The sequence below is a fragment of the Ochotona curzoniae genome, unplaced genomic scaffold (genome assembly GCF_017591425.1).
Source record: "Ochotona curzoniae isolate NIBS_2020 unplaced genomic scaffold, NIBS_Ocur_1.0 contig_4516, whole genome shotgun sequence".
Classification (NCBI taxonomy): Eukaryota; Metazoa; Chordata; class Mammalia; order Lagomorpha; family Ochotonidae; genus Ochotona; species Ochotona curzoniae.
Genome location: NW_024466313.1, coordinates 2,251,476 through 2,276,011, shown reverse-complemented (window position 1 = coordinate 2,276,011; position 24,536 = coordinate 2,251,476). Strand labels below are relative to the sequence as shown.

At 60.5% G+C, this 24,536-nt stretch overlaps 2 protein-coding genes across 3 annotated transcripts in view; one reads left to right on the top strand and one right to left on the bottom strand.

Moving 5' to 3' along the window:
• The first annotated feature begins 276 nt into the window (after nucleotides 1-276).
• On the top strand, nucleotides 277-10,497 carry LOC121160666 (interferon-induced GTP-binding protein Mx1-like). The gene is made up of 13 exons (XM_040986644.1): nucleotides 277-393; nucleotides 2,081-2,273; nucleotides 3,243-3,380; nucleotides 3,818-3,972; nucleotides 4,504-4,642; nucleotides 5,037-5,235; nucleotides 5,939-6,017; nucleotides 7,128-7,250; nucleotides 7,584-7,725; nucleotides 8,163-8,321; nucleotides 9,318-9,394; nucleotides 9,489-9,725; nucleotides 10,185-10,497. The coding sequence occupies exons 1-13, from the start codon at nucleotides 289-291 to the stop codon at nucleotides 10,413-10,415; spliced, it is 1,977 nt and encodes a 658-aa protein (XP_040842578.1). The 5' UTR covers nucleotides 277-288; the 3' UTR covers nucleotides 10,416-10,497.
• A 9,806-nt stretch (nucleotides 10,498-20,303) lies between these two features.
• The window catches only part of BACE2 (beta-secretase 2), a 56,231-nt gene continuing 51,998 nt past the window's right edge, over nucleotides 20,304-24,536 (bottom strand). For both annotated transcript variants that reach the window (XM_040986645.1, XM_040986647.1), the window contains one exon: nucleotides 20,304-20,793. In XM_040986645.1, coding sequence (XP_040842579.1) covers nucleotides 20,540-20,793 — 254 coding nt within the window. In that variant the 3' untranslated portion in view covers nucleotides 20,304-20,539. The remainder of the gene's footprint in view (nucleotides 20,794-24,536) is intronic.

Sequence of the window (24,536 nt, the reverse complement as noted above, 5' to 3'; positions counted from 1 at the left end):
CCCCAGGCCCCCTGGGCTGGTGAACCACTCAGTGCATGGGGATGTGCAACAGGTGCACAGGATGCTGGTAAACTCCTGGGTGCTGTGGGGACGCCCCGCCCCTGAGCTTCCTGCAGGAAGTGTGCAGTGCCCAGAGCCCAGTGCATGCTCGGGGTGGGGAGGGCAAGGGGTGTCTGGGCTGTGCATGAGCTGGGGACCAGGAGCTGGGTGGGGTGTGCCAGTGTTGCTAATGCCACCTTTCTGATCAGCTGAACGAGTCGCAGGAAACACCGCAGACACCGTGAGACCATGGTGCAGTCTGGAGAGGGAACCGCCAATCTTGATTCAGGTCCTGAATCCAGTGCTGTGATGACCAATGGAGATGCTCAGCCAGCGGAGCAAAAGCAGCCGAGGGTAGGTGGCCGCTCCGCAGGCGCCGTCCCGGTAGGTCGAGCGTGTCCTGCTGAGGGCTGCCCCTTCATCAGCGTGCGGCCGCCTTTCTCCTGCATCCTGTCCTCTCCTTGTCTGAGACCCAAGTGCAGGCCGACGGCCTGAGCTGACCGGCTGCGAGGCACCCTGGCTCTGGGGCATGTGGTCGGCTGAGGCAGGGCTGGGTCTGAGGCGCTCAGGGCCGCTGCCCACCCCCGGCTCAGCCTCTGCTCCAGCCCTCGGAGAGCTCGTGGAGCTGTGCACCCCAGAATCCAGAACTTGTTGCTGGGAGCCACGTGTGGGCCAGGTGCTGGGGGTCTGCCCTGACTCGAGCCAGGGCTCGGGGGTTCGTGCTGCTGTCTGCAGCCTGGCTTTCCACCAGGAAGCTGGGCTGGGATTGTTGCTTATGTTGAGGGGGAGGAGCCACTGTGACTGCTGGCCAGGTCCCCAGAGGGTGCCCCACGTATTCACGCGTGTGAAGGCGTGGTCACCTGGTTCAGCTGGGCCTTCACGTCCCACACAGATGGCAGGTTCCACGTGATACTGCACACATTCAAGGACTTGGGCAACTCACCTGGCCCTGACCTTGCACCCCCGCCCCCCAGTGGCCTTGGGTTCCGGGATGCCTGTTCTGGTCCATGGCTTCTCTGTGCCTACACTGGCAGCACGCTGTGTGGGTCATCGTAGCTTTAGGACAGCGAGGGATGGCGGGTCCTGCTGGCTCCCTGTTTGTCATCAAAGCCGGTGCAGCGACCTGAGGGCGCTTCGGCCATTCAGAGTCCATGTGCGCCATAACTGGGCTCGAGTCATCCTAGGAGTTTGTCTCTTCTGGGCTTCATTCTCTCTGTGAGTTTTCCTGCCTCCTTTTGGGTCACCAGGTTTGCCTGATGATCTCATTTCCCCTGGTTGGTTTCATTAAATGTAACCTTGCATGCACATAGTAGGTGTCGCTCACTGAGTAGGTCAACCTATTGTGTTCCGTGCAGAATAAGAACCCAACAGAGACGTGGTTCTCCCATCACAGCCTTGGCAGGCTTTTCCCCTGTCAGAAACCCCACCACGTCTCATCTTTGGGTTCAGACAGTCCGTTGTCCCATGAGCATGTGTGCTGGGGAGGTGAGTCGGCCACTGCTTGCTCCCACCGAGATGTGAATTCCGGTTCAGTGGGCTTCCTGCTCCCTGCAGGTAGGTCTCCGTTCACACTTCCTGGGCTGCAAGTCAGCACAGATGGATTCGTTCTTCCACACTCCACCTGCGTGTTGAAAGGCACTTTCTCTGCCTTGAGACTCCCAGGAACTTTACAGATGTGAGCATCATGCCACTGTCTCCCCAGCTGACACAGCTCTGTGAGCATCTGCTGTCCATCTCGCATCGCAGCTCTCACTACAACCTGGCATCCCACGGCTGAGCTTCGGGTTGTGTGTTTGAGCCTGGCCTTGAGCCGTGGGATCCCGTGTGCCTGGTCGCAGGTTCCTTTGCGATTCCAGGTGGGGGTCCCTTGGGCCTCTTGGGTTCGGGTTTATGTTCGTGAGGTTTGGTCTCGAGCATTGCTCCGTGGATGTTCGTTCCTCCTGCTCTGTGACTCCTTGGGGAGTTTCCATCACCTGCTTCCAGGGCACCTGGTGCGTGCCACCTGCACCTGTCATGGAAGTTCCTGCTTTTCCTCTTCCAGGGGCCTGAGAAGAACCTGTGCCTGCAGTACGAGCAGAAGGTGCGCCCCTGCATCGACCTCATCGACTCCCTGCGGGCCCTGGGCGTGGAGCAGGACCTGGCCCTGCCCGCCATCGCCGTCATCGGGGACCAGAGCTCTGGCAAGAGCTCCGTGCTGGAGGCTCTGTCGGGCGTGGCCCTCCCCAGGGGCAGCGGTGAAACAACACAATTCCCCTCCTCCCTCTCGGGGTCCCCAGAGCTCACACAGACAGGGACCTGGCAGCAGCCGCTCGCACATTCCTGTCGATGGGAAGTTCACAGTCCTGGCCAGCTTGTGTCCAAGCTTTGTCCTTGGCGTGCCCCTGTCCTCCTCTCACCTTGCCCTCACGTGGCCTTTGCTCTGTGCAACTGCGTCCCTGATGTCCCCGCCCACCATTTCCAGTGCATGGTCCTCACGGTGCTGTAGGACTGGCCCTCTTCCCCGCATTTGGCCTTCATGACCTCGTCTAGGGCCCTGACCGCTCTGGCAGGCACATTAGGGCTCAGGCTCCCACACCGGAGGCTACAGGGGTACAGTTCCTTGTGCGGTGCCATCACACTGCACATTTTTGTCTAGCCAGTGTGTGAAGAGCTGAATCAGTTCCTGGGGGTCCCCAGCTTGGTACTGCGGGCATGTGGGTGACTTCCCCAAGACACGGGGCACCGTCTGAGCAGGTGAACACTGGCTGTGCTGGGGACAATGCTTGGGCTGCACAGCCAAGATATCAGACAGGGATGGCAGGCAGCAGCGCCGGGACCTGGGCCAGTCCTGGCACTGTACAGGGTTGGGGCAGGAAGGCGTTTGCAGTTCAGGATAGTAGGAAGGTGGCCTGGTGGGAGCAGCCCTTCCCAATGGGGGAAGATGAGAATGTGCGGACTGCTGGGGGACTCTGCAGGTTGAGGGGCTTGTGTCCTGAGCAGATGGCAGTGTGGGGAGGGTGCCGGCAGCCCAAGGGTGCTGGCAACACTGGGCAGTGAACAGGCCCAGCTGCGTGGTGCAGATGCCTGCTGCTCTGGACATGCACATCAGATGGGTCATGCACAGTGTGACCAGGATGTTGTCCATGTCACTGTCCCCTGAGGGGTGGCCATATATGTTGGAGGCCCCAGGGTAGCCTCAGGGCTGAGCTGGCCTGGCCCTGCAGGCATTGTCACACGCTGCCCCCTGGTGCTGAAGCTGAAGAAGCTGCCACCGGAAAGCAAGTGGACTGGCAAGGTCAGCTACCAGGATAAGGAGGTGGACATCTTGGAGCCAGCGCAGGTGGAACAGGAGATCAACAAAGGTGAGTGTGTGCCATATCCTCACCTGTGGGCCACCCTCGGGTGCTTGGACGGCCGAGATGGCCCCTCCTCTCCTGGACCAAATGCACCTGGGGACCCAAGGAGAATACACTCAGCCCCTGGGGGTTTTCTTCCTCTACCTTTTTGTCCAGTCACTGCTGAGCGTCCTGGGGCATCCCTGCTCCTGATTCCCCTTGCCTTGGGATGCCATGGGTGGGATCAGGTGACCTCAGGAAGTCCCTGCCCTACTGGGGACAGGGACACAGGGGCCCATGAGAACACAGGGCTGCAGGCAGGGAGCCCACAGAGCAGTCCTGGGGCCTTAGGCTCCAGCTGGGGGAGTGAGGTGCTGCCGACCTGCCCTTCCCTGCACCAGGGGCCACAGCAGCAGCTGGCCCCACTCTGAGTGCCTCCAGTGTCCCCTGTGCCTCTTCTTCAGCCCAGGACACGATTGCCGGGAAAGGCCTGGGCATCAGTGCGGAGCTTATCAACCTGGAGGTCAGCTCCCCAGACGTCCCGGATCTGACACTCATTGACCTCCCCGGCATCACCCGGGTGGCCGTGGGTGATCAGCCCACTGACATTGGATGCCAGGTGAGATGCTTGTGCCTGGGCTGGGTGGAGAGGGAAGGCCTCAGGCACCTGTTGGTTCAGTGCTACAGGAAGGGAGCCTCCCTGCTGACAGAGCCAGGGCTGAGCCTCGGTGAAGACCAAACAGGGGCAGAACCTCACTGCAGACAGGGCCAGGGGTGGGTCCTCAACGCAGATAGGGCTGGCTGGGGCAGAGCTTCCATGAAGAAAGGGCTGACCAGGGGCAGAGCCTCCCTGCAGGGCTGGCATTGAGCAGGGACTCCCTGCAGACAGAGCCAGGGGCAGAGCCTGAGTTTGCACTGGGTAGGACATATGGCATGTCCAGGAACTCCCACTAGCTGCAGCCCGTGGTGTGGGCAGGCTCAGCCACGTGTCCCTGCACAAGCTCAGCCTCCCTCACTGTGTCCTGCAGGTCCCTCAAGCTCTCGTCTCTGCAGGTGCTGCCCTGGGCACCCTTGGTCCTGAGCCCAGCCAGGCCCCGGGAGCTCTCCCCGGCCTGACAGGGCCCTGTTCACAACTGCTCTCTCTCTGTAGATCAAGGCGCTCATCCGGAAGTACATCCAGAGGCAGGAGACCATCAACCTGGTGGTGGTGCCCAGTAACGTGGACATCGCCACCACGGAGGCTCTGAGCATGGCCCAGGAGGTGGACCCCAACGGGGACCGGACCATAGGTGAACAGTTGGCAGCTGTGAGGGTGGGGCCCTGTGTCCAGCAGGGGTCAACTGCACAGGTGCACCTGAGGTTGGAGCCCGCGGGGTCCACAGGACGACAGTGCTCCTGGGAGACCTCAGTGACATGGGGACACTCATCCTCTGATGTCAGAATGCGCAGTACGGGGACACAGAGTGACCTGTCCATCAGGGGCCTGGGAGAAGGGTTGTGGCCCTGGCTGCCTGCAGGGGCAGCCCTGCCTCTCTCCCCAGGGCAGGACTCTGGGCTCTCTGGGATCCTCATCTCCCACAAGCAAGGCGGGGAGGAACCCTGGAGGCGGTGTCTGGGTGTCAGCCGGGCCGTCCCTCAGCGCCGAGCCCAGGAACAGCTCTGATACAGGTGCGTGGTTTGCAGGCATCCTGACGAAGCCTGACCTGGTGGACAGAGGCACGGAGGACAAGGTGGTGGACGTGGTGCGGAACCTGGTGCTCCCCCTGAAGAAGGGCTACCTGGTGGTCAAGTGCCGCTGCCAGCAGGACATCCAGGAGCAGCTGAGCCTGGCCCAGGCCCTGCAGAGGGAGCAGGCCTTCTTTGAGGATCACCCACACTTCAGGTGGGAGTGGGGCTCTGGGCTCATGGGGTCTCAGCCCGTGTTTGTGCACAGCCAGAGCTGCAGGGTGCTCCTGTGTGCATGCGTGGGTGTGCATGTGAAGGTCCTGGGCAGTGAGTGAAGGACTCGCGTAGCAGCAGGAGCAGAGGCTGATGCCCAGTGCCCAGCTTCCTGTCCCTGAGCCGTCGTCCTGCACCACGCTCCCGGGCTGTGGGCCAGCCTGACCGGAGCTCAGCCGGGACGTACACGCATGCAGAGTGGGCGCGCGTCTTTGCCTTTCCTGTAGCCGCAGCAAGCACTCACCTGGGCCCAGTGTGCCTCCTCCCGGCCCGAGGTGCACAGCAGTAGCAGAGTATATTTGTGAGTGTGTGTGTGTGTGTGAGAGAGAGAGAGCCCTTAGACACATGTGCTGCCTGGGGCAAAGGGCAGGTGTGATAGCAGAGCAGGTGTGTGTGCGTGTGTGTGTGTGTGGCCTTGCACACATGTGCCACGCAGAGCACGGGGGACAGTTGTGTTAGCAGAGCAGACCCACAGGTGTCTCTGGGCATGTTCAGAACGCCCCGGGCTGTGGTCAACACTGGGGTGACATCCCCCAGGGCCCTGCAGCTCTGCCCTCAGTGTCCAGAGTGGAGCTGAGTGCCAGCTGAGCCTGGCAGGTCTGGCTCCTGCGCTCGCTCCAGTGACGTCCCTCTGCGTTCTGCCCCAGGGTTCTTCTGGAGGAAGGGCGGGCCACGGTGCCCTGCCTGGCCGAGAGACTGAGCACGGAGCTGATTGAGCACATCTGTGTAAGAACCCGGGGGGCGGTCTGCCCACGGCGCCCCTGGACTCAGAGAGGGAACCCAAGTAGCCTGGGCCCAAGGGCTGGTACCAAGGGCTCTGCCGATGCCCCAAGATTCAGCAATCCAGCTATGCTGGGACATACCAATGCCCAGGGTTCTGCCAGCGAGCAGACACTCAGCTGACCAGAGCATGGAGCCAAGAGGGCACGGGGCTTGTCTTGGGCAGCTGGTGTCGGGCCTGTGGGTGTGGTGGCTCCGAGGTCACTCCTTGACAAGAGTGGGCCCCCCATTCAGCCTGGGCCTCCCCCGGCGTCCCTGTCTCAGCAGCTGGGGTCTGTTGCCCACTGCTGTCCCAGTGTCAGGGAGGGCCCGGCTGGACCCACACCTCTGTGTGTCTGCCACCAGTCTCCCTGTGGGGGCCCGGGTGCTCACATGCCCCGACGTGAGGGCAGCTTCTGCCAGCTTCCTGTTGGCTTGTGAGCTTGATGCCTGCCAGGCCTGCAGCCTTGGTGCCCTGGGCCCTGCCCTGCTACCCAGAGCCTCTCTGCAGGGGTCCAGGGAGCTGGGACAGCAGGGTGATGTGACTGAGCCAGGTGGGGGTGAGGGCTCCTGCCCGACCCCACCCCCATGTGCAGGAGGTGGGGCCATCGCTGGGCTCCGCCCTGCCCCTGCAGCCAGTCAGCTGCCCTCCCTGCACTGGAGCCACGAGGCCCAGACTGGCCCCTGCTTGCTTTCCAGTTCCGGTCCTGGCTGGCTGCTGTCCCTTGGCCACACCTCACAGTCGCTCACAGTCATGGCCACTGACTGGGGGCGCCGATGTGGGCAACACGGGCTGGACCTGTGATGTCAAGAGTGGAAGTCCCCGGTCCACTGTATCTCTGGAAGTTTCCAGATCTAGACTGCTCTGGGGCTTCCTTTGCAGGACTTCCAAGGAATTGGTCCTGGGGCTGGAGCTTTTTCCAGTCGAACAGGCCCTGGGGTAGTCTGGCCTGCCCTTGGCCTTCAGGACCACCCCTGGGAGTGGGTTGGCAGGCGAGGGCGTGGCTGTGTACAAGGACCCAGGCTCGCCATCGCTGCCCACGCGCACACATTCGGTCTCCCCCTCTCTCTTGACAGAAAACCCTGCCGCTGTTGGAACAGAAGATCAAGGAGAATCACGACAAATGCACAGAGGAGCTGCAGAAGTACGGCGTGGACATCCCCGAGGACTCCAGTGAACGGCTCGTCTTTCTCACAGCAGTGAGCCATGCACCTGCTGGAGCCCAAGGCCCTGCTGCCTGCTGGGGAGGGGCGGGGCCTGGCCCACATGGCATTCTGCCCTCTTAGTTGGAGAGCCAGTGGAAAGGGAGGGCGTTGCTCGGGAGGCGGGGCTGCCTGAGGAGGGTCTCCTTCATTGGCTGTGGCCCTGAGCAGTCACAGCGCAGGGTGGTCGTGTGTGGGCGGGCTTAAGGCCAGCCCCTCCTCCTTCCCAGTGCCTCCTCCTTCCCAGCCCCCCCCCCACCTCTGCAAGCACACCAGCCTGGTGCAAGCTTGGTGCCCCTGCTCATCCTGGGTCTTCTCTCTTTTTGGCAGAAAATCAATGCCTTTAATCAGGACATCACGGCTCTGGTACAAGGGGAGGAGGTGGTCGGGGAGAAGGACAGCCGGCTGTTCACCAAGCTGAGGAAGGAGTTCTCCAAGTGGAACAGTGTGATTGAGGACAACTTTAAGGAAGGTGAGTGGTCACTCAGGAGCCGACCCAGAGCCAGGTCGGTGTGACCGATGGACGGCCTGCAAGGGCCAGCTCCCTTCTGCTGCGGATCCCTGTCTGGGTCGGGCTCCATGTCTGCCCCCGAGATCACTGCCTAGTGGTAGCCTCCGGCAGGGCAGGGCAGGGCAGGTGGGCAAGGGCAGAGCCCTTTGAACTACTGGGCTCTGGTGAGGGTGTCCTGGGTTTGCTGCACATCTGTGGTGCAGCTCTCGGCCTGGCACCTGCTCTGTGGCACCACTCTGTGGGCCGAGACGCAGATTGGGAAATCCTCCCCTGTACCCAGGGCCTGGTCGGTCTGCAGACCAGACGGGGGTGGATTCTGGGCTTCCTCACTGCTCGTGCTGCTGGCCTGGAGCCTGGAGCCAGGTGACTGTGGACTTGACCCCTCTTTCCTGCTGCAGGGAATGATGAAATACGCAGCCAAATGCAGGTGTTTGAAGACCGACTCCGCGGCAGAGAGCTGCCTGGGTTTGTGAACTTCAGGACGTTCGAGACAATTGTAAAACAACAGATCAAAGCCCTGGAGGAGCCGGCGCTGGACATGCTGCACACGGTGACAGGTGGGTGTGGACAGGGGACAGGTGTGTGTGGGGTGGACAGGGGACAGGTGTGTGTGGGGTGGACAGGGGACAGGTGGGTGTGGACAGGGGACAGGTGGGTGTGGGGTGGACAGGGGACAGGTGGGTGTGGACATGGGACAGGTGGGTGTGGACAGGGGACAGGTGGGTGTGGACAGGGGACAGATGGGTGTGGGGTGGACAGGGGACAGGTGTGTGTGGGGTGGACAGGGGACAGGTGGGTGTGGACAGGGGACAGGTGGGTGTGGGGTGGACAGGGGACAGGTGGGTGTGGACAGGGGACAGGTGGGTGTGGCGTGGACAGGGGACAGGTGTGTGTGGGGTGGACAGGGGACAGGTGGGTGTGGGGTGGACAGGGGACAGGTGGGTGTGGACAGGGGACAAGTGGGTGTGGACAGGGGACAGGTGGGTGTGGACAGGGGACAGGTGGGTGTGGCGTGGACAGGGGACAGGTGGGTGTGGGGTGGACAGGGGACAGGTGGGTGTGGTGTGGACAGGGGACAGGTGGGTGTGGGGTGGACAGGGGACAGGTGGGTGTGGACAGGGGACAGGTGTGTGTGGGGTGGACAGGGGACAGGTGGGTGTGGCGTGGACAGGGGATAGCGACAGGTTTCATAGCTTTGTGACTTCCTCAGCTCTCTCAGCACACAGCATGCTAGATGCACCCAGCACTGGGCCAAGGATGGGATGTAAGAGCAAACCCTGCAGGCATCCCCAGGGAGCTCTGAGGGAAAAGGAGTTATGAAAACTGTGTGGATTTCTGGAATCCCTTTGTGCCCAGACCGTCGTATTTCCCTTGGTCCTGCTCCGTGCCCAAGGGCTGTCAGCATGACTGAGGACCTGCCAAGTCCTGAGCCAGGAGCTGGGGTCCTGGCCGGGGGTGGGGCAGAGGACAGGAACTGTGCCTCTGACACTGCCCTGGCACCTGCGTTGCCTGTGCCCTCTCCCCACGTCTCATGCCTCCTGCGCTTCTCTCAGTTCTGGTGCAGAAAGCCTTCACAGCCGTCTCAGAGAAGAGCTTCCGCGGGTTCTCCAACCTGCACAAAACCACCAAGGTGAGACCCAGCCCAGGACAGGTGTGGTCCCCAGACGCAGACTGTGACTGGCTTATTCCTGAGAGACACCTGCTTGTCATTCCTATCCCCACAGGCCGAAATCGAGGACATCCGCTCAGAGCAGGAGAAGAAGGCGGAGAAGGCCATCCGGCAGAACTTCCAGATGGAGCAGGTGGTCTACTGCCAGGACAAGGTGTACGGGGGTGCCCTGAGGAAGGTCAGAGAGAAGACAGAGGGAAAAAGCTACAGTCCACAAGAACGCATTACAATCAAATCATTAGAAGAGACCACCAAGGCCGAAATGTTGGAGCATCTGATTGCCTACTACCAGGTGAGCCAGCAGAGCTGGGCTGGTGGGTTTCACCTGAGCTCCCTGCTGGGGCCTCCCACCATCTTGTCTGGGAGTGCACCCTCCCAGGGCGCTGACCACACTCCTACCTTCTCCCCTGCTAAGCCCCGTGCCCCCGCTCATGCCAGTGCGCTCTCCCTCCCAGGGCGCTGACCACACTCCTACCTTCTCCCCTGCTAAGCCCCGTGCCCGCTCATGCCAGTGCGCTCTCCCTCCCAGGGCGCTGACCACACTCCTACCTTCTCCCCTGCTAAGCCCCGTGCCCGCTCATGCCAGTGCGCTCTCCCTCCCAGGGCGCTGACCACACTCCTACCTTCTCCCCTGCTAAGCCCCGTGCCCCCGCTCATGCCAGTGCGCTCTCCCTCCCAGGGCGCTGACCACACCTACCTTCTCCCCTGCTAAGCCCCGTGCCCGCTCATGCCAGTGCGCTCTCCCTCCCAGGAGGCTAGCACGCACATCTCGAGCTACATCCCTAAGGTGGTGCAGTTCTTCGTCCTGCGCACCTACGGGGAGCAGCTGCAGACGGCCATGCTGCAGCTGCTGCAGGACAAGGACGCCTGCGACTGGCTGCTACAGGAGCGCAGCGACAGCAGCGCCAAGAGGAGGTTCCTCAAGGAGCGGCTCTCACGGCTGGCCCAGGCCCGGCGCCAGCTCGCCAAGTTCCCGGGCTGACCCAGGGCACCAGGTCTGCAGGTGCAGGAAGCCCCCCACTGGCCCCCACCCGTCCTCGGTTATAATAAACATGCGGCAGCCAGCCGGTGTGCCCCTGCCCATCCTGTGTGCTGTGGGGTGGGTAGGCTGGCAGTAGAAGCAGCTGTGGTGCCAGTGGGGAAGAAACCGCTAGCAGGACCTGGCTGTCCTGGGGAGCAGGGGAGGGGGTGACTCGTGGCCCCAGCTGAGCCAGGATCCCTCAGTGCCTGCTGAGCAGGATGGGCACAATCCAACCGCCTGCGATTCCGTCCCTGGATGCCTGGCTCAGGCTGTGTCTTTCCAAGGCCAAGGGGAACAGCTTGGCTGTTGGTGGGACACTGGAGACAGAAGGGGCACAGGGTGACCCTGACCAGCCTTTAAGGGGCTTACTGAGCCCCCATGGCTCCCTCCAGGCCAGGCAGGTTGGGGTGAGGTCCAGACACAGGCCCACCTTCTCTCTGGCCCCTCCTGGAGCCCGCATGGAGTCAGAGCTGAAGGGGCCTCCCCCTGTGGCTCCCTGCAGGTGGCTGAGAGCAGGTGATGCCGCTGGACTTGGGAAGGTTGAGTCACAGAGCCCTTGTGATGGGGAGGGCTCAGCAGGGAGCACACTGCAGGTGGAAATGCTGGTCTTTCTACCAGGACGTCCAGGTCAGGGTAGACACAGCTCTGGACGCTCCCTGGCAGAGAAGGGCATGGCCTCTCCGGCCAGCCCCGTTTGTGTGACAACAGGGATGGGCTGAGGAGCAGCACTGACCCCCTCCCCCGCGCCAGCCCCTTTCTGACCCACGGACTCTGTGGTCTCTGACCCGTGGGGAGTTGTGCTCCGTAATCTGTGCCAGTGCCGAGATTGCCTGAGGTCCGCACTGCACGTTCTGTCGCTTGCATCTGAGCGCCCTCCCTCCCCCATCCTGCCTGGGAGAGGCAGCCCCGAAAAGTCCCCTTGCATCTCTGGCTCCTGCTGTCTGCCCCCATAGCTCCAGCATGAGGCCAACACCCGTGACGAAGGTCCCAGAACATCAAGGAAGGTGCGCTCAGGGCTGGGCTCCTGGAAGGGGCTGTGCTTGGAGTAGAGCAGGGAGAGGCATGGGCTGAACTGGCCAGATAGAAGCCAGAAGCCCCGTTTCCAAATGTCAGGGTCCTGGTGGTTCCCAGTGCTTCATGAGCGCCTGGGCAGGTGCAGAGGGCACTGGGCGCTGGTGGCCTCGCAGGTCGCTCTGAAGTTCTGACACCTGCTCTGTCCCCCGTCCAGCAAAGCACAGGACAACAGCCACTGGCGCAGGGCACAGTTCCCAGCACTAAGAGCTCCTTCTCCCAGGGACAGGGGTGGAGCTATGTAAGGCCCCGCCCTCTGCAGCAGTGCTATTACACCCCCTGTGGTGCCAGGGCTTTCCATCCAAAGGAAGCCACCTGCCCCCCTCCCTGGGCACCCAGAGGCCTTCAGGGACCATGCTGGCAGCCTCTCTTCTGTCTCTAACCACAGCATGTGTGGGTTGCTAGTCCTGTGCCCTGTCTGGTACCCAGGGAAGATCTTCAGGCAGCAGGGACATGACTCAGCACAGGAAACCTGTGCCCACAGAGCAAGGGCAGGGCCCAGGACTAAACTCCAAGCTGCCTGCCTGTGTCACTGCCCAGGTTGAGGGCCTGCATCTGACTGGGCAGTGGCCCTGGGGTTACCACAAGCAACCTCCTGCTTAGTTGCCCACATGGCCATAACAGCCAGGACTGAGCCAGACCCAGGACAGGAGCCGGGAACTCCACCAGGGTCTCCCACGTGGGTGGCTAGAGGCAAGCACTTGGGCCGTCCTCTGCTGCTCTCCCAGGCCATAAGCAAGGAGCTGAATTCGAGTGGAGCAGCCGGGACTCGAACTGCTGCCCATATGGAATATAGGTGGTCATTGATATTCCAACCTGTTTCATTACTGCAAGCCTCAGACCCACACCGTGTGTAAGGCTGGCCAATGGGGTCCTCAGCCTGGGAAGGTGAGGGCCAGGCCTCCAGGAACACCTGTCTCCTTGGACACCACTCATGCTGCTAGGGTCAGGGTTGTGGGTGTGTCCCCACCCCGGAACTGGGCTGGCTGTGCAATGAGGCAGGCAGGGCCTCGACAGCACCCTCACCACACAGGGAAGTGGGGTGTCAGGGGCCTGACAAAGTCCCTGCACCCAAAGGCGGGCCCAGGGGATGGCACAACCTGTGGGCTCAGCGGAGCTGCAGGGTACCAGGGCTGCAGCATGGGCTGCCACTTGGAGTGGGTCTTCCCTCTCCTGCAGAACCATCACAGCCCATGACCTCAGGAGGCCAACCCGTGCCACCTCCTCAATCCCTGGCACAGCCAGGGTCCAGGACGAGGACCGGGCCTCCTCCCTCGGCACCCTCGGACGCTGCTTGGGGATATGACTCTGCCCTCAGGAACCTGCACCCACGCTGGGCTCAGGACTGGCAGAACAGAGGGAGAGCAGGGTCTCAAGGGAGGGACAGGTGGGTCTGGGGGTCTGGACCTCCACGCAGGCACCACCTGCAGGACACAGCCCGCAGGACCTTGGTGGGTGCAGCTCAGCCCTCCCTGCCCCACCAGGCAGGCACAGCAGCCCTGGCGCCCCCAAAGATGCCTTCACTGCCGGAAAGGAACGGACTCTTTATTCCCACATTTCACAGTGGGCCTCCACAGCTCAGGGGCGGCACAGCTGGAGACCAGAGACCCAGGGCGGGAGAACTCTCCGCGGGGCGGGCACAGGAGGGTCCGGGGCCGCTGTTCCGCACAGCCGCGGACAAGAGGCCTCCCTGGCATGAGCCTGGCAAGGCTGCATGCGCAGGGAGGTGGAGGCGGATCCCGGCAGACTGAGGCTCAAGCAAAGCACCTGAGCCCCATTCCCCTTGGGCCTGGGTTCCCAGGGAGGGGGTGCGCGGAGCAGGCAGGGGGCGGCCCTGCACGCGGCCCCGCCCAGGGCACAGGTGGAGGCTGCACTGCTGGGTCGGGGGTCCCTGTGCAGCCCTGGCCCTCTGCTCCCAGGGCCTCATCCACACCTCCTGCCGCAGGCCGAAGAGCCGCTGCCCTCTGTCTCCTTGCGGGGTCAGGCAGGGCCACCAGGACGGACCAGCTCTGTCCCTGGTGCCTGCAGTCCCTGCCTGTCCCTCTCTGGCTGCCTGCAGCAGAAGGGTCACGGCTCCGTCGTGTCCTCAGGGACTGAGAAAGGACCTGGAATGCCCACTGCACTCCCCGCACCCCCAGGACCCCCGGGTGAGGGAGAGACGCCGCTGCCCACACAGGACGTCTGGAGAGGGCCAGGCAGACGGGGCATGGTTTAATGAAGGCGCAGGGCGGAGCTCGCCTGCAGGTGCACCAGGCTGGGAGAAGAGTGGCCTGTGCGAAAAGGCATTAAGCCCCACTTACGACGTCACTGTCCCTACGGGAGCACCTGTTCCAGGTCCTCTGTCTCCAGCCCTGCTCCCTGTTAATGTGCCTGGGACACACACAGGATAGCCCGGCCTCCTCGGGCCACTGCCACCCACGTGGGAGACCCACAAGGAGCGTCCTGCCTGCAGATTTTCAGCCCGGCCCTGATTTGGCTGTCACAGGCCTGTGGGGTGTGACCCAGAGGGCAGAAGATGCAGCTGCCATTGTGCTCTCTCAAGAGATGAAAATAATAATTAAAAATTCACATTACAAACAAGAAATGCCCCCCCCCCCCCCACGTCAAGGGCAGCGGTGGCTGGACCAGGTGTTCGTGCACCAGGAAGGAAGGAGAAACATGTCATTCTTAGAGTGAGGCAGGGGCCACCTTTCCCCCCTGGACTCACACGAGCCTCACCCTGCAGGGGAGTCGCTGCCCAGTGCGGAGGCCTGGCCAGCCGCTCCGCAGGGGAGGGCGGGCGTGGAGTTGGCCCATAGCACAGCTTGTCCTGGACTCCTGAAACAGGAGCTGTGGTTCCCCCATCACCGTGTTCCAGTCCCGGGCACTGCCAAGGCTCTGCTTACAGCAGGACAGCCTGGACAGGTAAACTGAGTCAGCTGACACAGACCAGGAGCAGGCAGCCTGGCGGTTCAACTGCGAACTGCTTGGAAGCAGAAAACCAGAGCGAAAGCACGACTCAAAGGCGGCACAACACCGCCACCTAATGACAGATGCGTGATTGCGCCGTGGTCAGCAGAATGGGATGCACCTGCCAGCCTGCAGAGTGGAAGCCTGCAGCCACAGCCCCTCTCCCCAGCCCTCTAGGGTGAGCGAGTGTGAGTCCTGGGTCCCTCAGGGATTCTGCCTGGAAGCTGCTTCTTCCTTCCCTGCGGCTGTCACACGGAACGTGTGTGTGGCTGACAGAAGTGGCTTTAAAGGCTGGGGTGGCCGCCGGGCCCTGGCTCTGCAAGGGGCGGCTCAGGGGTACGGGGTGGGGAGGACAGCGGGGTGCACTGAGAGGGGTCGCCAGCGGAGACAGCAGGAGCTCGGCCTGAAGAGGGGGCAGAGCAGGGTCTGTTCCGAGGGCAGACCCCTCCGCACCTGGATCCCTAGGCAGGTTTCTGCTGATGCAAGCTTGCGGTGAGGGTGGCAAGGACCTCGTCCTAGGCCCCCCACGTGCTCATGCTCAGTAGGAGCTGCCCAGTCCCTTGTTTACGGCGGGGAAATGTGCTCACTGGGCTCTCCCCTCCCTCAGCTCCTCGTGTGGTCTCTGGCTTCTTACGCAATCTCTTCTCTTCCCGCCCTGAGCGTGCTGTGTGCTCTGCACTGCAGTGACTGTGACCGGCATATCCCTCTCAGGGTTATCCCAAGGTCATCTGCTTTTTGCCTCTGCGATGGCGGAGATCAGACACCACAGTGTCCCCTTGGAGTCCAGCCTCCTCTCCGTCTCCCTTAGCCAAAGGCGTCCTGGCTCGCCCTCTGCTAGGGACTTCACTGACAAGGTGCGACCCTGCTGAGCTCACAAGCTTGGGGAGTCACTGGCCTCTCCAGTGGACGAGAAGCCCAGTGGCCGCTGCCGTCCTGGAGTGGTCTGGGTAGCGGAATCTGTCACTGCCCAGACCAGCTGGAGTCCACCTGGCCACCCTGAACTCCCTGAAGGGTACAGCGTCACTGACCAATCACAGGAAGGTCACGAGTGCCACTGACCAAGCAGGGACTTGGATGTGGGTTGGTCATGTACCTCTTAGCCCAAAATTCAGTCTGCAAGAACCTTCAGCTTAATTCCTCGGAGTGGGAGCAGGAACTAGGCAGCAGCAGCCCGGCTCCTGGCTCCTGGCTCTCTGCTTTGCAACAAAGGCCTGCTTTCCTCACCTCCCCGATACCAGGGATTGGTTTTCTGCACCTCTGTGAGCTGACCCAGTTTGGGGATTCTGCGATAATGTCCCCAAGCAGTAAGTCCTTGAAAAACCCCACACCCAACGCGTTGGAAGTCTTATCTATTCGCACCAGAATGCTCTGTGCTCATTCAGTGCCGCAGCTCTTAGACTGGCGACACACACGCGTGTGAAATGAGTCTGTTAGGAAGCTGTCGTTCTGAAGGGCATGGAGGTGGTCTGGCCATTGGTCAGCAGTCGCGTGGCCACGTGGAAGACATAGCACGGGTCTCCATCCCAGCACTTCACGGGTGTTCTGGAAATAGAAGGAAATCCTGAAAGAGAGCTAGAGCAGTTGCAGCATGGTGGGGAATGAGTTATGCAGAAAACAAGAACAAAACTCGAAAGCTTGCTCCAGAGGACGGTCGTCTGAGATCTGCAGGAAGCGCATCCCGTGTGGGCAGGGCACAGGATGAACCCGTCCGCTCTGCCCCCGGCACCTGGCACACACGAGCGGCTACACCACCCAGCCTGGGCACCTCTTGTAAGAATGTGCGCCCTTGGGACCAGCGTGTTGGTTCAACTGAGTAATCCTCCCACCTCCAAGCACTGGCGTCCCACATAGGTGCCGGTTCGAATCCCAGGAGCTCCACTTCCCTTCCAGCTCCCTGCTGTGGCCTGGGAAAGCAGCAGAGGATGGCCCAAAGCCTTGGGACCCTGTACCGTGTGGGAGATTCAGAGGAGGCTCCTGGCTCCTGGCTTTGGATAGGCTCAGCTCCAGTTGTTGTGATCACTTGGGGAGTGAACCAACAGACAGAAGATCTGTCTCTCCTCTTCTCTGTAAATCTGACTTTCCAAGAAAAAAAAAATGTTTTACAAATATGTGCAGCCTTACACCTACAATTAGGAAACGAAGCCTGCACTCACTCTCCACTCTCCCTGCTCCTGGCCAAGGCCCTCACCGGGGCCAGAAGGACCCTGTTGCCCACCCTTGCTTAGGCTGCTGGCCAGGTCTGGAAGCCACGGCGTGTGCTCAGCTGACCCTGCCCTGGACGCAGGCTGCCACACGCTCTGCCCAGGTACAGCACTGGGATGCCAGAGGCCGGGGGTCTGGTAGAGGAGCGAGGGCTCAGGGCTGTCCTGCAGAAGGGGACAGGGCCAGGAAGCAGGTGGTGCTGAGACAGGTGGAGTGGCCCATGGGTGGATGTGGTGAGGCTGTGAGGCTGCTTGGACCTAGATCTGACTTCATAAGTTGTGACCTTGAACCTGAGGCCTGCTGACGACCTGGCTTCTCCAGTGTCAATGGATGGATCACCCCAGGATGTTCTCAGCTGGCCGAGACCTTCGGGGCCTGCAGGGGGACAGCAACAACTCCTGTGGATTCTCCTTGCCCTTGGAACTCCTCCAGATTCAGGAAACTGCCAAGTCCACATTAACCATCTCCTGCTCTCTCCGTCCGCGAGGGTGGCCTGGCTGGGCAATGCATGGACTGCTGCCCAGGGGGCACAGGGACACCTGAGCGCAGCATGGTGTTCTCACAGTTTTGGGGCACAGCAACTTCAGGGATAGGAGCAATTTGAGGACTGCCCCATGAACGCACCTCTTCCCACAGCCAAGCCTGCCCGCTGTCAGCTCCAGACTCACCTCCATCCCTCCCAGTGTATTGTCCCAGCTATGCTCTTCAGTCATTGAGTGCCAACGGCCCACCTCGGAACCCCTTCCGCCCCACAGAATGAACACACATCTGTCGTGCAGTTTGCTTGGCACACAAGTCTGGCATCTCTCTTGGCGACGCCCAGCATTTTGCTGTGTTGGATTGCTTTTCTTAAAAACAGAATCTTCATGTCAAGTTCATCCCCTGGATGGTTCTCAAATTGGTTCAGATTGAGTTTGTGCAAAGCACACGGTACTTGGAAGCAAGGATCTGGTTTCCCCTAATAAGGATGTAGCTGTGAAACTCAATTCTTGGGGTTTACAGGACAGATGGTTGGGCAGTGATTCATGCCCGGTGACATCAGGTGGCACCAGGCCAGGACTCAGAACCAAAGTGTGTGTGGTGGCTCCTTCAGGCGAGAGGAACCTAACAGGTGCCAAGCTACGGAGCTGTTAAGTAATCCCTCCTCACCTTCTAAAGGGAAGCCCCCCAGGTGGTACTTCTTTTCTACATCCATTACCGAGCCCCGTGGGGCTGTCGCTGCTGCTTCAGGTTTATTTCCAGTCAATGTCAGACTCTTCTAGAAGCATCTGGAAAAGTCTTCCCAAGTGGAGCGCATTCAGGAAGAACAAACTCCCTGGTTGCTCTGGAAGCGTCTTTTGGTGTTCACATACTATGTTTAATTGCAAGCATCTCTGGTAGGTTGTGAGTTTAACAGCAGCACCCACTGTCCAAAGAGACTGTGTACGCCTCCCGCGAGGCTCCTGGCGACCGGCGTGAGCAGCTGGTGTGGGGCCAGGCAGACAGGTGCAGCCCATCCAGGCCCAAAATGCCAAGTTGTTGTCAGTAGCAGCAGCTGCCCCGTGTTGTTCCCCACAAATGGCAGGTTCCTCTCTGCCTTCTGCACAGTGGCTCCTAGGTGCCAGAGGTCATGGCACTGTCCCAGCACAGCACGGCCAGGGACCCAGGGATGGAAGGAGGATTTACTGCAGCCCCACGCCAGTCTGGCTCCTCTCACGACCTCCCCCCGCAGCGGACTCCATCCCCGCCTCCCATAGCTTTCATTTCATCCCCAACCTCAAACACTGCCAGCAAGAACCTGAGCATTGGCCAGGTTTCTCACAAAGGCCCCGTGCATCTTCCAGGCAAGCATGCATGTTCTTCTGGCGCTTTCCATAGCACATCACTAAGAGCCAAAGGATACCTCGGGAGGCCGCCCGGCACATCTGCAGGGCACAGGTGCATCCGAGGCAGCCCCATCTTCAAGCCCAATAGGCAGCAGAAAGGCATGCTGGGAAAGCATCGCCTAGTCGGTGGTGCTAAGCTGTGCTTTTGTAAGTGAAACCTTTTCCCTCGCATGTCACATCCAATGACATCTGAGATGAAACACAGAAGCCCCAGTTCAGAGCCAGGACTGCACACCCGGTGTGTGTCTCTGCTGAAGGGGACCCCTCCTCCCCTCCGCCCGCCACTGGCACCGGGACGAGGACACACACGCCAAGCCTGCGGCAGGCAGCCCGGAGTTTCAGCGCAGCCTGGGGCACCGGCTGACCCCCTGTGTGCAGCAGCCCACACCGGCAGGATGAGACATGAGTGATCCCGCCCAGATGCCTTCTGAAGCTTTAGTGCAGACCGGGCACGGGCGGCGCCGAGCATCCCAGGGCAGAATCCCCTCCTCTCACTGTGTGCCCTCACCTGCCGTGGCTCTCGGGAGACACATGGGAGGGTCTGGCCGTGGGCCAGGGCAGGAGGGCACACCCTGGGTGTGAGCAGAACAGGAAGCTGGGTCCTACAGAAGCTGCCGTGAGCCCAGAACATGCTCCTGCTGCCGGAGGGGCTCCTGGGTGTGTCGGCAGGAACTGTCCCATCCGCGTCTTTCCAGCTCATCTCAACAGCGATGCGCGCTGAACTTGGCACACCCACGAGGAAAGGGAGATCTGCTCAGATACCCACCTTACAAACACCAGGTCGTAGCAGCCCCCACCCACCTTTGGTGCGGAAAAGGCCTTGAGTAAACACAGCAAGAGGGATGCCCCCAGCTGGGGCTGCCGCTGCCTACTGGCCAAAGGGAGAATGCCCACAGGACAGCAGACAAGAGCTAGAGCTGAGCCCGGGGGGGGGGGCGAGCTTTGGGGGCTTCTGTGCAGAGACCCCTGGGCGTCAGGCATGGAAGCCCAAGCTCCCCCAAGGTCCCAGTGAACCCTGCACGTTCCCCCTCCCGGTAAGCAGGTTGGAGGCATGGGCAGGCAGCCAGCCGTTTGCCGTTTCCCCAGAGACCAGCAACCAACCCGCTTCCAGATCCCAAGTGATTCACCAAAACCTACAACCCAGTTCATGTTTTTCTCACAGAAATATTTCTGGTTAATTCTAAGTAGGTGTGTGTGTCTGGAAGCGACTGGCCCGGCCTTGGAATTCTCTGGGTCCCCATGCGGGCTGGCACCCCACCTCTCTGAGGGCATTCTCTGGGCAGCGGCTGCAGCCAGCCTGCTGCTCATCCCACCCGGGCACAGAGGAAGTGTGCTTCTCCACCAGCTACACCGCAAAGAATGCTGGGTACCGCGGGGGTTATTTCCTCCTATGCCCCACAGGCCTTCGTCCTTGGAGGGGTGTGTGGGCTGCTGGCGGGGAGCGCCGACCCTCGCGTACCTGTCGCCACATCCCACCCCCCTGGACCACTGTGAAGCAGGCAGGCCGAGTCTGGCACAAAGGCAGCTCCAGTGCCAGGAGCACGGAAGCTTCCTGCAGGCTGACGGGTCACACACGATACCTGCTCATCTTTCCAGAAATCAGAGAGAGAGAGAAAGAGAGAGAGAGAGACAGAGGAAATAGTCAAGGCTTTGATTTTTTGGTTTGTTTTGGCTTTTTGGTGACACACCTGGACCATTTGGCATAACCAACCCTATAAAGCCTGAAGCCCAATTCACTCTGTTTTGGTTTAGAAGGTTTTTTTTTTCTTTTTCTTTTATTATTATATTTTTTCCCTTGGAAGTAGGAAAGATGAATCGAAAGCTTTAAAAAAATCAAGAATCAAAATACAGTTGACTCTGGAAGGCAGCAGGGGTAGACTGAGAGTCAAGGGCCGCGCACAGAGCAGGAAGCCCTCCCTGCCCGCGTGCTGGGCCCGTGGCCCACGGCGTGGACATCCCGGAGCCACGCAGTCCAAGGCCGCTCTGGGCCAGGGCACCTCATTTCCAGCGATGCCTGACGAGCGAGGATTCGTCGTTGACCACCTCGGGATCGCGGGCCCCCTGGCGACAGCGCAGCGGCAGCAGCAGCAGGGCGATGAGGGTGAGCAGGATGGCCCCGCACACGCTCATGAGCGCGTACGAGATGAGCCACAGGGTGGGCTCCGGCAGGGCTGGGGCCGGGACGCAGCTGCTGGCCAAGTCGTCCGTCGAGAAAGGCCCGGAGATCTCGGACACCGGGGCACCTGCGACTTCTGAGGAGACACAAGGGGGCAGGATGCTCAGCTGGGCCGGGAGCCATCCACCTGCAGCCTCCCCAGGGACCGGATGGCCACAGAACAGCAGACAGCAGACCCTGGGACCAGGATGGCCCAGGGCTCTGGAAACTCCAGCCAGAGCCAGGAGCCGGCCACCTGCAGCCTCAGGCACAGACAGCCTGGAGCTCCAAACCCCAGCTAGAGTCACTGAAGGAGTGTGCACGGCTGGAGGTCTCAGGCTGCTGTCTTCAGCGATCTAGACCCCCAAACAACGTGGTGCTCAGTATGTGGGTAATGCACAGCAGGGCCTGCCAGGGAGCACCCAAGGCTCCCCAGGAGGCTGTCTGGGGGCACACAGGATGGGGGTGTCGGGCAGGGCCTGCTGGCCCTGCTGTGTGGGCTGCAGTTCCTCAGGGCAGGGGATGAAGGCACAAGGGCTGGCTCCTGCAGGAGCGGCCATGCACCCGCCTGGCTCAGGCCAAGGTCACATTCCACAGATGATTCCACCGCAGGCAGGGTCCTCCTCCAGCCGGACCCACATGCGGAGTTCAGGAAGAGGGGCCCAGAAGACCCTTCCCTGCCCCCGTGTGTCCCACGCAGAACCAGCAGTGATGCCTAAATGCCACGTCTCATGTGTGACATTAGTAGTGACAAAGACACACCCTGTCTGACCCTGGAAGCCCTCTCGCCAGTGAGGGAGCTAAGATGGACTCTTCCAGGCAGGTCTGGGGGCGACCCCCCTCAAGCAGGTCTGGGGGCGACCCGTGGCTCCTCTTGTCCCGGCCTCACTTTCTTCCTTGTCTAACTTCCAAGGGAAACGCACTGGGTCCAAAAACCATAACTAAGATCACGAAGCACTCGAATGTTTTGGACCTAAAGCCAAAAGATCGCACCACCTGCCCAACCAGGCCCTCTTGACTACGCAAAGATAAAACAACGGTGGAATTAACAGCCGCAAAGAACGGCTTCCACGTGAAGGGAAATGGGAGGGGGTGGCCACGGGGCTGATTCCCTGGGCATGTGGCTTTTCTCAGAGCTCCTGCGGAGGGCAGCCCCAGCAGGAGCCGCCCGCACTGGGAACACGAGGACGCTGGCCTCACTGAAGCGGCATCCCCAAGCAGGCAGTGCCATGGTCAGCAAATGGAACACTTCCGCCGGTCAGCACTTTCTGGAAGCCACGATTTCCTGGCATGCAGCCACCTTCATGCATTCACAGGTGGTTATTGCTGGGGTCCGTGTGATGGGTGTGGAAGACAGGAAGGTGTGAAGAGTATTGTTCTGTTGCAGGCAGGGCCGCAAGGAATGTCCCGTTGCATGGCAGGGCCGGGGACGTCTCTACAACCACCTGAATGCACCTCCGCCTCCCTTCGCATGGACACCGGACGACCCCGCTGAGAATTCTGTAATCTATTTAGGCATTGTCTGCCTCTGTGGAGTTAATGTTTACTGCCAGTGTGAGCTTGGAAGTTGATGTTGCTGATACTGTTTTAGCCAAAGGCCTTTCATTATTGCTGCCCCCATTGATCATATACTAATCAAGGGTGTAAAGTCCCCAGGTGTAGTGGGAATCTATTCTTTCCCTCTTTCTTTGATCTTTAGGTCCTTCCTTCTGTGATGCACTTCCTCCCTTAACTGATTCTAGACTAAGCTGCAGAATGAGGATTGTAGTAGGAATGTGTTACTGATTGATATGCACCATCTATTGAACTTCCTAATCAGGGCGCCAGGATGGATAACATCCTGCTTTAGATGAAACAAAGGGCAGAATTGCCCTTGGAAACACCCACTTGACCATGACGTAAAGTCTGAGCCAGAGTTTGACTGGTTCCGTATAAAGTGGACAGCTTTCCTGCATTGTCCACAATGATCATGGAATCCTAGTAGTCCATCTCTCTCTTTCTCTGCGCCTCATCCACGCCCCCTTCTCGAGTTCCGAACTCCGCTGGAGCTGGACTCCGGCAGGTTGTGGTGACTTCTAAGCTGTGGCAGGGGCGGGATGGAGTCCGGGCTGCCCGCTGGCAGAGCCCTGAACCATGGTTGCTGGTACCCGGCAGAAGGGCTCACTTCTCAGAATCCTCAACGATCACCCCCTCTGCTGCTTGGCACAAGGGGCTCCGTGCTGCCCAGAGAACCAGGAACCCGCACAGCAGCTCACCAGCAAGCTGGCGCTGCGCCTGGGCGTGGTCCTGCTCTGTCGTCAGCATAGTAAGTAGGTGCCATGCTTGTCCCTGAGCGTTCTGCCATGGGGGACAGTAATCTTCATGGCACTTGGCTGTCAGCTGTGCTATATATACGTATTTTAAATTAGGCAGATTTACAGAGAGGAGAGACAGAGAGAAAGATCTTCCATCTGCTGGTTCACTCCTCAAATGGCTGCAATGGCAGAGCTGAGTCCATCCAAAGCCAGGAGTTTCTTCCAGTTCTCCATGGGTATGGGGCCCAAGGCTTTTGGCCATCCTCTACTGCTTCCCCGGGTGCTGGATTGAAGTGGAGCAGCTGGGACACAAAGCAGTGCCTATACGGGATATAGGTGCCGTAGGTGGAGGACTGGCCAGGTGAGCCACTGCGGCGGCCCCATCAGCTCAACTATTTTTATGATGAAAACAAAGCAGGCTATGGCCATGTGTGAGGTGTCCCTCGGCGTCCCCTCTGTGGCCATTCAGGCAGCTTCTAATCTTTCCCCCACCATCCCCCCCAGTGGAAGCAGCAGCTTTGTCTCCCCACAGCAGCTGTGCATGACTGGAGGGACGGTCCTTAGCCCGTGGGTTGTAAGGTCTCCAGCCCTCCAGCTATGAGCCGGGCGCTGCTGGGCCACATGCTGGCCATGTGCACTCCCTCTCTGATGGCCACCTCTTGCTCAGGGGTGCGGAAGGCTCCCTGGGATGGCACACACCTGCCCCTTGTCGCAAACATCTTCCCACAGCAGGCTGCTTTTCATTCTGCACAAGGTAAAGTTTTAACCAAGATGGTGTGGGGCTCAGGGGGCACGCAGGTGGAGCTGAGAAGACGGCAGCCCCAATGCACAAAGTGCAGGCAACCACCCAGGATGTCAATCTTCTCGCCCGGAACAACTAAAGTGTTGCACAGGAAAATCTGTTTATGCTTTAAGTCCTCCGGCTTTCAGCAGTGTGTCGTCTACTGCCGTTAAGACGATGACGTTTGTCTCTGGAGTGTTGTTAGGCCTTCCTTGGTCCTACTCGATGTGTATACAGTAACTGTCCTGATACTTAGCTATGAGAAGTCAGGCGCGGTGTTACCAAGCTGGTGGAAGTCAGGCAGAGGGGGACGCCAGCGCCCCCGTGAGCCTGCAGGGACACAGAGCGGGCACTGTGCCTCAGGGCTCGGCATCCAGAGTCCCCCGCTGGTGGCGGAGAAGACTGTGTGGGCCCTGAATGCAAAAGGCCGTTTTGAACCATAAACACTGTGTCTTCCATTTCTGGAGGCCAAGTTCAAGGCACCAGCGGATTCCGTGCCCGGGGACAGTCCCTTCCTGATTCCCACACATCTGTCTGCCATGGTGTCCTCAGGTACCGGGAGAGGTGTGGGGGCTCTCTGGGGTCTCCCTGTGCTAACACACTGGGGTTCAGCTTGCACACGGGCACTCTGGAGGGGTATACACATTTAGCCTGTGATACCAAAGACTACAATTCACAAGTGGGAAGTGGGGTGGGGGCGGGGATGGAGTCCATTGCACCTGAGCAAGGAATGACACATGCTGGCACTGGTGGACAGGGTGTGAA

What these genes read in the sequence shown, in the direction of transcription:
- LOC121160666 (XM_040986644.1), top strand. Translation starts at nt 289, where the DNA reads ATGGTGCAGTCTGGAGAGGGAACCGCCAATCTTGATTCAGGTCCTGAA. An exon ending in GGAACAGGAGATCAACAAAG is followed by an intron (nt 3,381 to 3,817) that starts GTGAGTGTGTGC and finishes CCTCTTCTTCAG; the next exon opens with CCCAGGACACGATTGCCGGG. An exon ending in CCACTGACATTGGATGCCAG is followed by an intron (nt 3,973 to 4,503) that starts GTGAGATGCTTG and finishes CTCTCTCTGTAG; the next exon opens with ATCAAGGCGCTCATCCGGAA.